The sequence below is a fragment of the Spathaspora passalidarum genome (assembly GCF_000223485.1).
Source record: "Spathaspora passalidarum NRRL Y-27907 unplaced genomic scaffold SPAPAscaffold_5, whole genome shotgun sequence".
In the NCBI taxonomy this organism is placed as follows: domain Eukaryota; kingdom Fungi; phylum Ascomycota; class Pichiomycetes; order Serinales; family Debaryomycetaceae; genus Spathaspora; species Spathaspora passalidarum.
Window position 1 is genome coordinate 839,953 of NW_006767429.1, and position 16,944 is coordinate 856,896.

General features: G+C 37.6%; 6 protein-coding genes across 6 annotated transcripts; 1 reads left to right on the plus strand and 5 right to left on the minus strand. All coding sequences in view use genetic code 12, as the record gives it.

Annotated features, from left to right (window-relative positions):
* Positions 1-207: 207 nt before the first annotated feature.
* On the minus strand, positions 208-1,810 carry SPAPADRAFT_62117 (uncharacterized protein; the record flags this gene model as incomplete). Its single annotated transcript, XM_007376245.1, has 2 exons — positions 208-296; positions 355-1,810. The coding sequence occupies one exon, from the start codon at positions 1,712-1,714 to the stop codon at positions 815-817; it is 900 nt and encodes a 299-aa protein (XP_007376307.1).
* A 2,483-nt stretch (positions 1,811-4,293) lies between these two features.
* SPAPADRAFT_67579 (uncharacterized protein) lies at positions 4,294-8,246 on the plus strand (the record flags this gene model as incomplete). Its single annotated transcript, XM_007376246.1, has 1 exon — positions 4,294-8,246. One exon carries the CDS (start codon positions 4,294-4,296, stop codon positions 6,586-6,588), a length of 2,295 nt encoding a protein of 764 aa, XP_007376308.1.
* Positions 6,631-7,071, minus strand: YAH1 (adrenodoxin; the record flags this gene model as incomplete). Its single annotated transcript, XM_007376247.1, has 1 exon — positions 6,631-7,071. One exon carries the CDS (start codon positions 7,069-7,071, stop codon positions 6,631-6,633), a length of 441 nt encoding a protein of 146 aa, XP_007376309.1.
* Positions 7,338-8,173, minus strand: VTI1 (v-SNARE protein; the record flags this gene model as incomplete). Its single annotated transcript, XM_007376248.1, has 2 exons — positions 7,338-7,972; positions 8,038-8,173. 2 exons carry the CDS (start codon positions 8,129-8,131, stop codon positions 7,404-7,406), a joined length of 663 nt encoding a protein of 220 aa, XP_007376310.1.
* Positions 8,247-8,359: 113 nt separating the features above from the next.
* On the minus strand, positions 8,360-11,533 carry SPAPADRAFT_51535 (uncharacterized protein; the record flags this gene model as incomplete). Its single annotated transcript, XM_007376249.1, has 1 exon — positions 8,360-11,533. The coding sequence occupies one exon, from the start codon at positions 11,531-11,533 to the stop codon at positions 8,360-8,362; it is 3,174 nt and encodes a 1,057-aa protein (XP_007376311.1).
* Positions 11,534-12,141: 608 nt separating this feature from the next.
* Positions 12,142-16,896, minus strand: SPAPADRAFT_154832 (uncharacterized protein; the record flags this gene model as incomplete). The annotated part of the gene is made up of 2 exons (XM_007376250.1): positions 12,142-13,472; positions 15,361-16,896. 2 exons carry the CDS (start codon positions 15,640-15,642, stop codon positions 12,177-12,179), a joined length of 1,578 nt encoding a protein of 525 aa, XP_007376312.1.
* Between the last annotated feature and the right edge of the window lie 48 nt (positions 16,897-16,944).

Genomic DNA, 16,944 nt, shown 5'->3' on the forward strand with positions numbered 1-16,944 from the left:
GTACGTCCGATAGATCGGGGTTCTAGAGCATCAATCCAAATGGGGCTGATTGCTGCAAAAAAAGAAAAAGGAACTGCCTCACGTGACAACCTGCATACAAAATGCACAACACATTCGATTTTTTATTTCTGACGTGTCTCCAACTCGAGCATGCATCTTAAAAGAAAAATATACCTGTTGTCATTTTTAGCAGACGCTTTTATACACATCACTACCTTTACCTCCCCCTGTCTTTTTTAGATAGTTTCATATACCCCCGGTAGTGCTTCATCCATCCAATAACAGAATACATCATGGTATGTAGTATCAACTCCAATTATACACAAGCACATATGTACTAACTAGCTTTTCCAGGCCTTACAAACTCCAAAACAAAGAGCAGCAAACGCTAAGTTTGAAAAGAAAAACGTTAAACAATGGGGTAAACCGAAGCCAGACGCACCTGAAGAAGGATTTGCCGTTTCTAAAACATGGTTGTTTGTATTGTTGTTCTTAGTATGCGGTGGTGCCATTTTAGAATTGATTAGATTGATCTTTTAATTGATTTGACGGTTTTTGACGATGTTGAAATATTTTTACGTGTACGAAATAGTTCCCCTGGGATATCTGCTTTTGATAAGCAGAGTAGGGGGTGGCAATGTTCTTTTCTTTTGTTACTCTTATCATGTGTAATTTTTGCCATTTAATGAATATGTTTTCGGTTATAGAATTGTGTTTCTTTGATTTGTTATATAGGTGAGAATAATATATACTAAAGAATCTAAGTGTGGTCGACGTTTAAGCAATTTTAGCAAAGTGACTATTGTAAGAGCGATTAGCCTGTCCAGGAATCATCTTTGGAATCATCGCTGGCTTCATCTTGGTCAATGAACAATGTATCTACGGAAGGTAGATCATTATCCTTGATATCCTTTGGCTTTAAAGTTCTATATTTTGGTTTAGACCTGAATGTAATCACCTGTTCAGGAACCATATTGCCAAACTCGGAAAAGATTTCCTCTAAATTGTCATCTTCAAAAGTTGCAAATTCTATACGTGGATTATTTATCAAGTTCAAAAATGGAGCACATGTTTCAATTTCAGCTTGGGATAAAGGATTAACATAGGGGCTACTTGGTATATGGGGTTTTTCTATTGAACTCGTCTTGGGAACAAATTGACTATCCACGGGTACTTTAGATAATTGGAATTGGTAGAAATGATGACCATTCAAAGGACTTATCAATTTTAAGACCAAGTTTTCATCAATGATGGCCAATTGATTGAGATTACTGCATTGATTTGTAGGTATAGAAACAAACTGCTTCGCCTTCAAAGACGATAATATCCACGAATCCATGAATTTTCCCGGTGCAAAAGATGTCTTTTTGAAACTGTTAGGTCGGTTATTATTATAACTTCCCGCCAAATAGTTTATATTGAACCAATGCAAAGAACCCGTTGATTTAGAAATACACCCAAACCCAGAGTTATTCCCAAACACTTCACCTTCATCCCGTTTATTCTCGTAATTGTTAATAAACCAGAATATCTCTTCGATAATCGCTGACGTCTTACCTCTCAGGAATTTACCAATAAGTGATATTTCCACCGGTAATCGATACAAATCCCACATGTACAAGGAATCCCCTCTTGCATTTGCATGAACCAATTGTAAATCATAAGGAGATAAAGAAAGTTGTGAGATTCCTCCGGGTGGTTTGAATGTCCCCATAACTCTATCATTTCCAAGATCAAGTACACATATGATTTGATTATCGTTTGGTTTCAAGTTCTTGGTGGTGTTTTGTAAACTGTTGGCTGTACTTGATGCGGTTGAATATAACAATCTCCCTACTGATTTGCTAAGGGAATTGACAGTGGTTGGTTCGATAGGTTTGCTGGTGGTTGTACCATTTGACTGGTTCATATAAGCTTTGAATTTGGCAGAAGAAATCTCAGATAATTTGAAAAGACCATCCAAAGCAGTGTTAGACACGGTGGAAAACACTTTATTTAACAACGGTTTAGATATTGGTAACTTCATAGGTGTGAACATGGAATTCTTCTTTAGTTTATAGCCATTCGACTTCCTAGTATTGGTTACAATGGGATCCTTGTCTTCTTCATCCATACCTGGTTGAGTAATTGTACTTTCATTTATTGCCTTGAGATGTCTGTATTCAAACTTTGTTGGGGAATAAACCAACCAATTATCAACAATATCAAATATAGGAACCAGATCGGAATTAATACTCGTCTGGAGAATTAAATCTTCATCCGACACTTTCGACATAAACGGATGTTTGGCTAATATCGGATTACACAGATGTTTCCGTATAGTTGTTAGATGAAGATCATGGTTTCCTGGGAATAATTTTGTGTTTATTAATTTGAATATCCAAGTAAGGCCAGTTTCTGTAGCTACAACCACGAACTTGTCGCTAGCTTTCAAGGTTAATTTCATCTTCGGTAACTCTCCTTGTATTTTAAGTGACAGTATTATAGTACTTGTCTGGTCTTCTAATCCGAATTTATGGGATTGTATGTAGTATCCGGACTGATCAGAGACTACCAATAGAAATACAAATTCCTCCTCTTTCTGTGCACATATTTTGAATGCATGTATCTCGGTGTCAGATTTAAAGGGTAGGTCAACCTGATGATTTAAAAACAAGGTATCTCCATAATCAGAGGTATTTTCCTGGGTAGGTGATGTCCAATTCCACAATTCCAATTTATATTCGGTTGTAAATATCAAGAAAAACGCACCCAGGGGTCCATTCTCAATCAAAATATTCTTGGAAGGCTCCAGCAAGTAATCAATAGCCTCGTCGTCAGAGGTGTTCGTGGAGCTACCAGGGGTGGCTAGTGGGTATGTTGAAGTTAGTGTTGCTGTTACGGTTGCTGATTTGATCTTTTTCCAGGTGGCACTAGCAGTACCTAGTTTATGACCTCGTTTAGGATTGGTGTGGCTAAGATTTTAGTTAGTATTGCATATAAATATACATATACATATTCCAATTAAAACATAAACATACATCTTGTTAATTTTGATCGTGTCATTGAGGAGATCAGACATGGTATACACTTAGTTCAAGTATATCAAAAAGAGTGACCAGCGCGTAGGCAAAAGGGTAAACGAGAATTATTTTGATAGGAGCAAGAAGGAGTGATCCTTCTAAGTTTAATGAATGAAATCTAGATTGCTAGGTATGAACAAATCACAGATAGTTGTTGCTTCTTGACCCTTGAAATGTAAAGGTAAACTTAAAAAATAACAGTTAAATAGTGGATGTAACTGATCCACGAGGTGAAGCTATTGTTCTCGCTGTCTAGAAAGAGGGAAAAAAAACGGTGTGGTAAAAAAGTGGGTTCTGGCCAGCGGCAACTAAGGAACCTCAAGTAATTGGTTGGAAAATATGGCGTGTCCTTAACAAGCTTTGGAATAGAAACGATAATTAATCAAGAATTTAACTTTGTTGGGATTGAGGGGCAAACTGGTGGTTACAGTGTGAAGTTGTAACGATTTCGTGTGTGTGATTTTGTAGCCTTGTTCTTATCGGACTTTGTGGGTGTTACACTCTTATCAAACGATTATTTTGGTACTGCATATAAATAAACACATACACAAAACCATAACAAATGACCTTTCTCAGCAAGAGTGACTAATTTCGAGAATTTACCCCATGTTCCCGAAGAAAGACCAAAAAGCAAAATAAATTTCTTGGGAGGTTCTCCACCTGTGTTTTACCAAGCGAAGTTTTAACCGTCGTGTGCGTGACGTCACGACTATGAACCCGCCAAACGTAAATGTCGGTTATTTCTTGTCCTTCACGGCGGCAAAATTAACATAACTTGATTTCTGTATAAGTCTTACGTATCTCTGCAGTTTGATTAATCCTATTGTGCTTTCTTGTATGGAAGCATTGCTCTCATGATCTATAATGAAAATTGTACTGTTCACGCTAATGGCTTAAAATTTGGATTTCGTGAATTTGACATTGTGGCTTCGAGCCATGGTTGAACACTTCAAAAGCATAAGAAAGTACCTGGATTTTACTACAAGATCCCGGAGAAGAGTGTATTGATAGAAATTGACATATTACCTCTTGGGTTACATAAGCATGCTTTGAAAAATAGCAACTATTGAACTTATCAGAAGCATAGTTGCTATTGTATTTTTCGCATGCTTCATTGTTGGATTGCCCCCACATAAGCCCGATTGAAAAGGGGGATGGAATTATATAACCTTCTGACTTCCAATAGGTTTATTACAACCTACAACAGAATAACACTTCAAGCATTGATATCATGAACTGTCTCCTTGATCTATACCCAGTTGAGGTACTCGCCCAAATATTTAACTACGCCAGAATTGAAAATATCATACAATGGACTGATAAATCACACTTTCTCCATGATAACCAAAATATCAAAGCTGCCTTTGATTACGCGTTGGGCAATAGCAAACTCTCTTTTAACAATCGAATGAGACAACCTTCACTATTTCTTAAATATCTACAAGATCATAACACCTATGTTGACAAACGAGAATTACATTTTGTCCCCACACTTTCCAGGTTGCAAACAGCAATTGAGTATTGTAGCCAAGAAAATATCCAAACTACTGTTACCTTGAGTTACTATGTTTGGTCACTCGAAGATATTTGTGAACTATTGGATTTTCTCAACCCACACAGTCAACTTAAGTACAATATCGAAATTGAATTTAAACCAGGACTTTTATACGACGTAAATCTAAACGAGGCTTTTGATACGTTGTCGGATGAATTGAGATCAAAAATTATTTCAATTACAATAATAAACTACTCCGGCTCTCTTCATTTTGATATTGACAAGTTTTCCAATTTGCAAGATCTATGGCAGGAGAACAGTAACGTGAGTTTACTTCCGTCGTTTAATTCCAGGGCAAACTTACGAACGGTGAAATTGTTTCCTAATCTATGGGGATGGAATAACAATCACGGAGTTTACTTACAACGGTCCTTGCCTCACGACTTGGAGAAAGTTGTTCTTGGTAATTGTGTTATTCAAGAACTGTCACATGTGTACCCTATCCCCCAGAATGTGAAATCAATCCACTTGACTAAATTAAAAGACCAAACTCCAGAATCTCAATATGCAAAGCTGTTGATCGAACAGAATTTAGAGAATTTACAGGAGTTGTCAGTTCAATGTATGTGGAATGGTGATGATGAAATGATAGATGTGAATGACATCTTGTTCAACAATCAAGAGAACTTTCAACGATTAAAACAATTACAGTCATTTGCTATCAGTGGATTGAACTTCCCCATAAATCTCGAGCAAAGCAATTTAAAATCAGTTACTATTCTGTCTGTTCCAAGTGTTCATATTTTTGATCATTCAGTTCTCCCTGCCACGTTGAAAAATGTAAACCTTCTGAGGAATAATATAGTAGATATACGAGCTATAGATAAGATTCTTCCTTCCAATTTGGAAGTATTAATTATTGCCGAAAATCCTATTAACTGGGTCACTTACATTCCCAACTTTAAACGATTTCCCCAATTGAAAGTTTTGAACTTGACCAACACTCTAGTGGGTGAGAATTTGGAAGACTTTGAGTTGTCTGATTCAATAGAAGAGCTATCGCTTGAAAACAACCAGATTATTAGCATTGAAAAAGTGGTGTTCCCCAGAAATTTACATACGTTGTACCTAGGTTGCAATCTAATCACGACAGTTGTTAGACCACATTTCCCAACCTGTTTGAAAGAAGTGTACTTTACAGACAACAGTATTTCTGGTTATTTGGAGTTAAGTAAGAATCATGCTGAAGAAGATTTACAAATTGAAGTTCTCTATTTGAATTATAATGAATTAGAGAGATTTGAAGATGTTCACTTACCTAAAACTTTGAATATTCTAAACTTTGACTATTGTTACTTTACAAACTTGTCTGATTACACCTTTTCTGCTTCTATCAGAGAACTAAGTTTCACTGGCTGCGAAATAGACATTATTAGGAACATTTCGTGGGAACCAAATTCACAATTGAAACACATTTCTTTGGCCCAGAATAAGTTGCAAAAAGTCGATTGGAAATTCCCAGCTTCAGTAGAAACGATCAATTTGTCGGGTAATAGAATCAACTATATTGATCCAAGCACATTTAACTCGTTGTATTGTTTAAGAAATTTGAATATCTCCGCTAACAAACTTGAAACTTTCGACCATAATTTCAATATCAAGTGCATTAGAGTTTTGGATTTGTCGTTCAATCACATGAAAACAGTAAACATATCGTTTCCCAGGAACTGCAATACTGAATTGAGAATTCTAAATCTTTCTCTGAATAAGTTAAACAAGTTGAATGCATTCCTGATAGGACATGATCGAGATCTAACTTTTCATGACAAGTTGCTAGAGATCGACATAAACGGAAACAGAATACGTGCTAGAGATATTGAGAACGACAAATGGCACTTTCCTGCCAGTCTCAAATGTTTGTTTATGGGATACACTCGAAATCCCGATAAGTTTGGTTATGATGTTGGTAAAAGTATTATTAATAATAAACTTTGTATGGGTAAGAAAATCGATGTGCCTAGCATAGCTTAGGCTCTATATATCTATATACAAGAATAGTGCATCTTTTGTATTCTATTTCATGTCTTTTATTTGCAAGTTTCTTGTCATGGCAGGCAAGGCAACTCTTATCCCATCCAATTCTTTGGTCATTTTAACTTGACAACCCAATCTCGAGGTTTCAGTCAATCCAAATGCCAAATCCAACATATCATTTTCATCATCATCTGGTTCAGGAATAGAATCATAGTAGTCAGGATCAACAATGACATGACAAGTGGAACAGGCACACGATCCACCGCAGGCACCCTCCATATCTAAATTGTGGGCCTGGGCAATGTCCAATATGTTATCACCCTCAGCGACTTCGTACGTAAACTGTTCCCCATCCTTAGTTATAAATGTGATGTGGAGTTCTTCTCCTGGGTTTGGTTTGTGTATGTGGCCATGGGATCTAATGGAGGTGTTGTGGAATTTTGCGGTGAAGGTTTTGGTGATGATGGGTTTATTAGTCATTCTAGAAATCATGGGTTTGATTGGTTGAGCCCTGACGGCAACTCTTGCTAAGCTCCTCAACATTTTTCTTCCTGTGTCTTCTTCTTGTTATTCTTCGGAATGTAGCACTACTCTTCTCTTCAAAGGTCTATTAGCAGTTCGTAACGGTTCGAAGTTGTTACTCACTTGCTCTTCTTGAAATGCGGATAGAAAAAATTTTCGGATCGATATTTTGGTTTTGGTGCATCAAAGCCGAATCCAATTTCTTTTTACACGTGGAAGATCTGCAACAGATATATGTTTATTAGATAAGAACAAGCTAAAGTTAAGAATTAAAAAAGATGTAGACAAGCCTATGAGAACTTACTGGCAAGAACTAAAAATATCAACAAAATCAAAACTGCAATAATTCCGTAACTGATAAACTTATTCGCCGTCAACCGTCTAGACATCGACTTCAAAGTCTGTATAGACTTGTCAACATAGTTGTCTGCTTGCAGGAGGGTGTTTCTAGCACCGCTGATTTGTTCTCTTTGAGATCTCAAGTCATTAAGGATGTTTCCTCCAATAGCCTCGGTTTCCAACGCCACCCTTTGACTTTCTTGCAATCTCTGTGACGATCTCTCAAGCGAGGCATTCGAATTCAACAATTGCTTTCTTTGCTGATCTTGTAAACCTCCAGACTCAAATTCCTGATCGGTGTATCTGTTTCCAAACAATTCGTACTTGTCTTGAGAGTCTAAAAGCTCCTTGTATTTATGCTTGGTTTCGTCTATTTGAGATCTATATTGACGTATTTTGGAATTGTACGAAGATCTTTGGTTCGAAGGGAGGTTCAACACTTCTATTCCCATTTGGTCAAGAACTTCCAAGGCTTCATCCGAAGCAGCTTCGATTGCCTTTAGTTGTGTTTTCCGTTGTTCTAAACGTGAGTTAGTATTTCCTTCTTAGGAGACGGGGGAGGGAATATGTCATGACCTTACTTACCTGCATCAACAGAATTTATCTGAGCTATCTTGGTTTTAGCTTCTTGTAAAGCCAACTGGAACTCTGACTCATAAGTTTCAAACGATTCTGGCATTGTAGTTAATTTTATTAAACTATAGTTCTGTTATCACCACTGGTTCGGATTTAAAGTGACTACAAAATTGAGGCAAAAAAAGGGGAAAGCAAAATTGGTTGTGAGAATCACGTGCAAAAACAAATTGCAAAATGTACCAATACAAACAATGACAGCTTTTTATTGCAAAAAAAAAATAGAGGTGATACACCTATAAAGTACTAAAATTGACTAACTATCTTAACATTTCTAGTGAGTTCTTGTTTCCAATTCATCACCAGAAGCATTGTCCTCATCACCAGTTCTACTCTTGTATCTTTCGAATGCAGCCTTGACTTGATCCAAAAGACTGTGATTAGGCATGCCTGCATCGGAATCAATGGAAACATTCGATTCAGTAGCCTCCAAGGCATTCAATTCATTCTGCAACATTTCGCCGGCAACACAGACACCATGGTCTAATCCTTCTAATTTTCTAGCAGCATCAATCTTACCATGGGCATATTCTTCATCCTCGTCCAAATCAAGAGCATTCACCGTCAAATTCAACAACGACTTACCTGACTTTCTTCTGACTAAATTACCAGGCATTGGAGAAGATTCTGGATGGTGATGAGTCAACTCTTCTGCGGCCTTGCAAGCAAAAATATCCTCACTATTATGCATGAAAACGGAAGATTTGCTTCTTTGAAGCGGTGTCTTTGGTGTCTTTGGAACACGAGAACTTGCTGCATTGTCATGAACCCATTTGGCAACCACAGCAGTCCAACCACATTGATGCGATGCACCCAACCCTCTACCAGTATCAGCATCAAAATATTCAAAGAATGGAATATAATCTTTGAAATGTGGGTCCTGGTTAAGCAACTCATTGTCACCATTACATGCTCTATTTCCATCTTCATCACGAAGGAACAAATGAATCAATCTATGCTGGATTTCTTGAGCACATTGGGCCAAATTCAAGAAATCCCCTGATCCCTTAGGACATTCAACCTTCAAATCAGGACCATAGTACAAATAGAATCTTTGAAGTGCTTCAACAAGCAAGAAATTGGTAGGGAACCAAATAGGTCCTCTCCAATTGGAATTACCACCAAACATTCCTGAATCGGATTCACCTGGTAAATATTCAACCTTGAATTGTTGACCATTGACATCCATTTCAAATGGATGATCCTTGTGGTATTTCGACATAGATCTGATACCATATGGAGACAAGAATTCATCTTCATTAAGCATTCTATCCAAGATAGCAACTAGTCTTTCCTTGGAAACTAAAGCCAACAATAACCTTTCACCCACACCCCTGGCATCCATGGAAGCGATGTTTCTCTCGGAAATAGACTTACGATGAGTAAGGAACCAATTCAAACGCTTCTTAAATGAAGGAAACTTGTCCATCAAATCCGGTTCTAAAGTTAACGAAGCATACAATGGAATCAACCCGACTAAAGATCTAACAGGCAATGATTGAGTATTGTGATCACCATATCTAATTGCATCGTAATAGAATTGATCCTTTTCATCCCAAAGAGAGTTCTTGGCATTTCCAGTTTCGAAATTGTCAGCACCTCTAAATGTCATGGCATCAGCAATAATAACAAAATGTTCAAAGAACTTGGAAGCGATATTTTCATAAACTGGTCTAGTCTTGGCCAATTCAAGAGCAATATTCAACATTTGCAATGAAAAGAACGCCATCCACCCAGTTGAATCAGCTTGTTCCAAACTTCCACCAGTAGGCAATGCTTCGGATCTATTGAAAACACCAATGTTATCCAATCCCAAGAACCCCCCTTCAAACACATTGAGACCCTCGGCATCCTTTCTATTGACCCACCACGCGAAATTCAACATCAATTTTTGGAAAACTTTTTCTAAAAAGTCAACATCTTCAACACCATACATCTTTCTTTCAATTTTGTAAATTCTATACGCGGCCCATGCATGTACTGGTGGGTTTACATCACTGAAATTCCATTCGTAGGCGGGGATTTGTCCATTGGGGTGCATATACCATTCTCTCAATAGCAAATCAATTTGATTCTTGGCAAACCAAGGGTCAATCATGGCAAATGGAATACAATGGAACGCAGAATCCCAAGCGGCAAAGAATGGGTATTCCCATTTATCTGGCAATGACAAGATATCGTCAATAAATAAATGACTCCATTCTTTGTTTCTACCATTGGCACGATTAATAGGAGGCTTGACCGTGTTTGGATCACCGTATGACCAATAATTGTGGACAAAATGGTAAAATTGCTTGGTCCATAACAAACCAGCAAATGCTTGACGTTGGATTTGTCTCAATTCATTGCTGATTGGTAATGGTGTGACTTTGTGGAAAAACTCATCGGCTTCAGCTTGACGTCTACTTAAAATTTGATCCAACTCGTATTCATCGACATCAGATTTGTCTCGAGTTAATTTATAACGAATAGTGACGTAATCGCCAGGGGCCACACCACCATTTTGATTGAATTGAAACCAACCACAGGCTTTGGTACCGGTCTTGTCTGGGTTAACCACGTCTTCCTTACCATCAACAATATGGTCATGGAAGGCATCTTTGACGTACTTATGCTTGTTTTCTTGTCCATACAATCTTTGGGTATTGGTTTCATTTTCAGTGAATAAAATTGTAGGTTCAACATCTGGAGAACCTTCAGTACAACCAGGAGCAGGAGCAAACACCAAGTATCTCTTTCCAAATCTTTCCTGTTCAACTTCAATAGTGTATTGGTCAATTTCTTTAGCGGAGGGTTTACTCTTCACTTCTTCGGTCCCCCAAGCCCAAGTATTTCTCAAAACAAGATGTGGCAAAATGTGCAATGGTGCAGGTTCATTACCTCTATTGTAAGCAGTGATTCTGAAATATAAATCATCAGGAGCATCATCGCCCTTGGCACATTCAAACACGATATCAAAGTACTTGTTATCTTTGAAAATACCAGTATCAGTAAGTTCATACTCATCTTCTAATCTAGTACGTTTGGCATTTTCGTCAATCAATTGCTGGTAAGGGAACTTGCTTTGAGGATACTTGTACAAATACTTCATATAGGCATGCGAAGGAGTGTTATCAAGGTAGTAATACATTTCTTTGACATCTTCACCATGATTACCTTGACTATTAGTAAGACCAAACAACTTCTCCTTCAAGATATCATCCTTCTCGTTCCAAAGAGCCATGGTAACGTTGATCAATTGACGTCTGTCAGAGATACCAGCGATCCCATCTTCACCCCATCTATAAGTTCTTGACTTGGAATGGTCAAACGGGAACGATGCCCACGCATTACCATCGGCGGAATAATCTTCACGAACGGTGGCCCATTGACGTTCACCAACATAGGAACCCCATTGTCTGAATCGTATATTCTGTAATCTAATTTCTTCAGCAGTTAAACCCGTCATAGTGGAAGGAAAAGGTGAGATTGGAAAGAAGAGTGATGGATGGATCGTAATTTCAGGTCCATCCTTTACGGAGCTTTTTATAATTTGAAAATAGCGAAATTTTATTTTTTCACAAAGTACACATGAAATATGCAAGAGAAGCAATTTTAAGCCATGACTAAGAGATTACTTAATTTTGGATTGCTGTGTATGGGAATATACCCGGAAAAGGTGGTTACAATCGATCTAGTTCCCCAAGATCATGTGGAGATTACTATGCACTCCACCGGGGATTAGATACCAGTAATTAGTATGTTAGTAATTGATCTGGTCTGGGCCATTTTTTTCCAATTAAAATAAAGACAAAATTCTCGGATAGATTGGTTCTACATGAACACAAAATCAGAACAATGGGGGTAAAGGAAAGTCACGTCAACAAAGCAAATTAGTGAATCTACACATATGATACGACATTGAAATTCTCCCTGAAATCACATTCTCGCAATTTAGACTCTTCGTTGCTGCGAATCTAACAAGAGATCTGGAAGAACAAACCCAAGAAATCTGGAAGAACAAATCCAAGAAATCTGGATTTCTACAATAAATGCATGCTGCATTGCGTCTTAAAACACAAATTCAAACACAATAAATAAAAATCTATAAACTACACACCTCCCGATTCAGCCTCCTCCTCCTCCTCCTCCTTCTTCTTCTTCTTCTCCGCCTCTTCCTTTGCAGCCTTTTGTGCCCGTTTCATCATCGTCTTACCAAAGAATGCAATCACAAACGGAGTTGCGGCCGTTAGCAACACCACCCAGGCAATTAAAATACCCACATTCCTCCCCATTTGACCCTTGTAAGTATTGAAAAGCACCACTTTGGCAGCCTCATATGAGTTATGTATTGGCATGGAATACCCATATCTGAAAAACTCAGGGCTTAATGCAATCGGAGTGAACGTAGGTGCAATGTTTATAATCACCCAAAATAACATCCAAAATCCAATCAATGGAGGGTACACGAGTATGCAAAGCAATGCCATTAATTCATTTGCGGCCCCTACTGCCCACATGGTCAAAAATGAAAGTAACCAATAAACCAAGAACCCAGCTTTTCCAAAAGCCTTAGTGAAATCCACTTGGAATGCCAATGAAACAAGCGAAAAGAACAAACTTAGAACAAAATAGGATAATACCGAAGCAAAGATTCTGTAAAGCACATAATGATGCTTGTGCATCCCGGTTTTTGCAATCGCCATATGAAGATCGGAAAAAAAGTTGAATTGAAAAAATGTAATGATAACCATGTAAATCAACCCCACTTGCGATGGTGCAACCAATACCGGATCCGTATATTTTATTCTATCGTAGTAGACAAAATTGAGTGGGGTAGCCAAGATATTAATAGCACCAGCTTGTGACAATGCCGAGCCATTCACATGTTGCACTAATGTATCGGTCAAGTTTGCTTGAGATCCCAACCATAACCTTTCAACTGCTTGAATTGATGGAGTAATGTATAAGTTCATATTCATAAAATCTCTACCTGTTTCATAAACCGATACAATAGAACTGTTAGTCACGTTATATCCGGTATCACCTGTGATAATCGCATTGTAAAAGTTCCAAGTTGCATTTGGCTTGACATAGATAGACGACCAGTATTTCTGATGGTGAATTTGTCGTTCCAATTCTTGTTCGATATTATTGTTGTTTTCCACAGCTATTTGTCCAAACTCTGTTGAATTGAAAATATGCCAGTTACCCCGGGCTCTAGCGAGTGGGGTATCCAATACTTGTTTGAGAAAATCACCAAAAAGAGGTGGGATACCATTTATGGTAGTGTCATCCTCTATTATCACCAACATATTCAAATTCTGTATTCTACCATTTCTTCCATACATTGACCCCCAGTATATCGAGAATATAGCCAACACACCCACTGCCATGGTTAGATAAATCTTGAAAAACTCAAATTTCATTGTTTTCCGGTGTGGGGCTAGTTTTTCGTGGAAGAATGAATAACTGGGTGGTTGTGATGGTGGTGGTGGTGGCGGTGGTGATGAGGGCTGCTGTTTAGGTGTATCTTCGTCAATCCCTTTCTCTTGTATGGTCATATTACTAGACGAGCTAGAGTCCATCGGGGTTGATGAAATAATCCCATCTTCTTTAGTAGGTTTGTCCATATTTGTAAAATAAAAATTGTAATGGTAGCAGAAATCTACAGAAGATAGTTTGTAAAATTATTAAGCAAATATTAATACTCTTATATAATTGATAACCTGGTAATTTGATCCAGTATTTATCAGCAAATTTCGATGATAACTGTCCTAAATCCGTTAATCTTGCCAAAGTTTGCCAAAGGAATTAACAAGAAAAACGGGGTTTTTTGTGTAATTATTTCGCAACCCACTCCGGTGATAGTCCGGTGTACTATCTCCGTCTGTAAAGAAATATCCCCTCGTTTCTGTAACAATAAAATCTCCACAACAGCCTACAATCAGTGATCTTACTATAAAATGCTTAATAATTAAAAATTATATTACTAATAAATAGTCGGATTATAAATAAATCTTCAGATTAAGGTTAACTTTAACTCCGTCTTCACTTTTTATTTGCAGCTGCTGCCTTTTGCGCCTTCTTGGCCATAGTTTTTCCAAAATACACGATGACAAATGGCGTGGCAGCTGTCAACACCACCACCCAAGCCACAATGATCCCTATATTCCTCCCCATTTGACCCTTGTATGTGTCGAAAAACACAACCTTGGAAATTTCATACGAATTGTGTAACGGTAAAGCGTACCCATATCGGAAAAATTCAGCACTCAAAGCCATGGGGGTAAATGTGGGTGTGATGTTAATAATCACCCAGAAAATTAACCAAAATCCAAGTAATGGAGGATATACCGTGATTAAAAGCATAGCGGCAATCTCATTTGCAGCCCCCACGGCCCACATAGTTAAGAACGAAACCATCCAGTACACCAAGAAACCCGATTTTCCAAAGGCCACGGTGAAATCAACTTGCATGGCCAAGGTAACTAACGAAAACATCAAACTAATTATAAAATAAGACAAGGTCGAGGCAAAGATACGGTAGAATAAATAATGGTTCTTTTTCACAATTAGAGCCACCTCTTTATGGATTTCAACAAAGAAATTGAATTGGAAAAATGTAACGATAATCATGTAAAGCAAACCAACTTGGGATGGCGCAATCAATACAGGACTGGTTTCGGGTCTTCCATCATAGTATTGAAAGTTTAATGACTGGGTCGCTATATCAAGTGAAGCAGGATTGCCAAAAACTTCAGTTTTGTTGTCAATTTTAGAAATCAAATCAGCAGTTACTGTATTTACATCAAGCCATTCACGTTCAACTGCTTGTACCGATGGAACAACATACTCAACCATGTTAATCAAGTCCCTACCCGTTTCATACACCGAAATAATTGAACTGTTTGATACATTGTAACCTCTGGTTCCTGTTAACAAAGCATTGTACAAATTCCAAGTTGCATTTGGCTTCACATATATTGAAGACCAATAATTTTGGTGGTGGATCTGACGTTCCAATTCCTCTTCGGCTGTGTTATTGTGTTCTTGAGCAATTGCATTGAATTCACTGGAATTATATATTATCCAATTCCCCATTTCTTTGGCCAACGTGGTGTTAAGAACTTGTTGCATTTGGTCCCCAAATATTGGTGGTATACCTTCTATTTCATGGTCATCCATAATAACCACCAACATTCTCAAGTTTTTAATTCTTCCATCTCGTCCATACATAGAACCCCAATAGATTGAAAAAACAGACAAGACACCAACTGCCATGATCAAATAAACCATCCCAAATTTAAGATATAATTTCTTTCTATGCTCATTGAGATTTTCATTAAAGAAGGAGTATCGAGACTGTACTTTTTGAAGGAACGTTTGTTGACGAGAAAGCGGAGCACCTGACGTTTCAGTCTTTTCATTTTCATCGTCGATATCATCACTTCCCAGATTACCTTTTTCAGTATCTTGCGAACTTCTGCCGATATACGGTTGCATGGATTCCACTACTGAAGGTTGTATGGATAGGGTGGAATATATCCTAGCTAATTCAGAATTGTCTTCAGACATGCTTGGCTTATTGTTGGAGCTTTCTCGAAGGTTGTCAAATAAAATATCGAAGAAAAGTGCTTATTTATATAGGCTTATACGATTAATTATATTAATAATCAGCAGCATCAGCCTGTTTCTTCTAAATGCCGGGCGGAAAAAGAAATTTCCGATCACAACAAATGGGGGCGGGCCCGACATTTCCAGTTTCTCACCAGCAAACGTATAATAAGCTACGAATATTATATACTTGAGTTATAATAGGTATGGATCAGTAATGTACCTTAGGGCTAGCATATCTAGATCTATTCGGATAGCATTGGTACGAGCCTTGCAAGGGGTCTAAAAACCGTTTCACGTTAACCCACCAAAACAAAAACCCAAAAAAAAAAACAACGGAAAAACCAATAAAAAGAAAAGTCGGCCCGGTGGAGGTGACAACCGAAAAACATGAAAAATTGACCTGAAATCACTAGACGGAGTTTACTACTTAATCTAAACATCTGACCCGGGTACTTTTTGTGAATAGGCTTGTGGGGTACGGCCTTAAGTATTAGAGTTTATAGGGAAGGCTTTTCATTGCATACTATCAACAAATTTCATCATCTGAAACTACCAATCTCCGAAACCACCGAATAAAACCCTCAATATCCTCTCTCATGCCTGTTAAATCTTAAATCTTTGTACTTTTCTATGGTTTGAATCTTATTTTTTCGTTAACAAGAACAATGGATAAAGTGTTAGAGTTAATAAAGAAAAGGCTTTGCATTACACATCAACAAAGAACTTTACTATCTGAAATTTGCAACAGCCGAAACCACCGAATAAAGCCGTCAATATCTTCCCATATCTGCTTGTCAAATCTTGAATCTTTGTAGTTCTAACGGGTTGACTATTATTTTCTGTTGTCATGAACAATGACTCATCATGCTTACTAACAACTACATACCGTATCTTCCGCAGATTCGCTCTTAGTGGCACCTTTCGGTCCCAGTCAGATATTCACCAACTTTAACTTATTTAGATGGTGATTATTAATCGAATTATGCTGATCATAATTCTCATTGATCTTTAAAGCATTTCTTGGACTGTGTTATTCTGTAATTCAAACAATAGCTGAAAATTTGGAATGCCTTGTAAAAAAATAAAAAAAAAAGAACACTATTTCCATTTTGATTTCAAATGTTTAGCCTGAAAAAGTATATTCCCATCTCACACTAGTATACCCTTATGTAGAACTATTTATTGTAAGAAATATCAGTGAATTCTAACACCTGGTATAGAAAATTGATCACGTGACTGATTTGTGAATTTTTCTTCTCT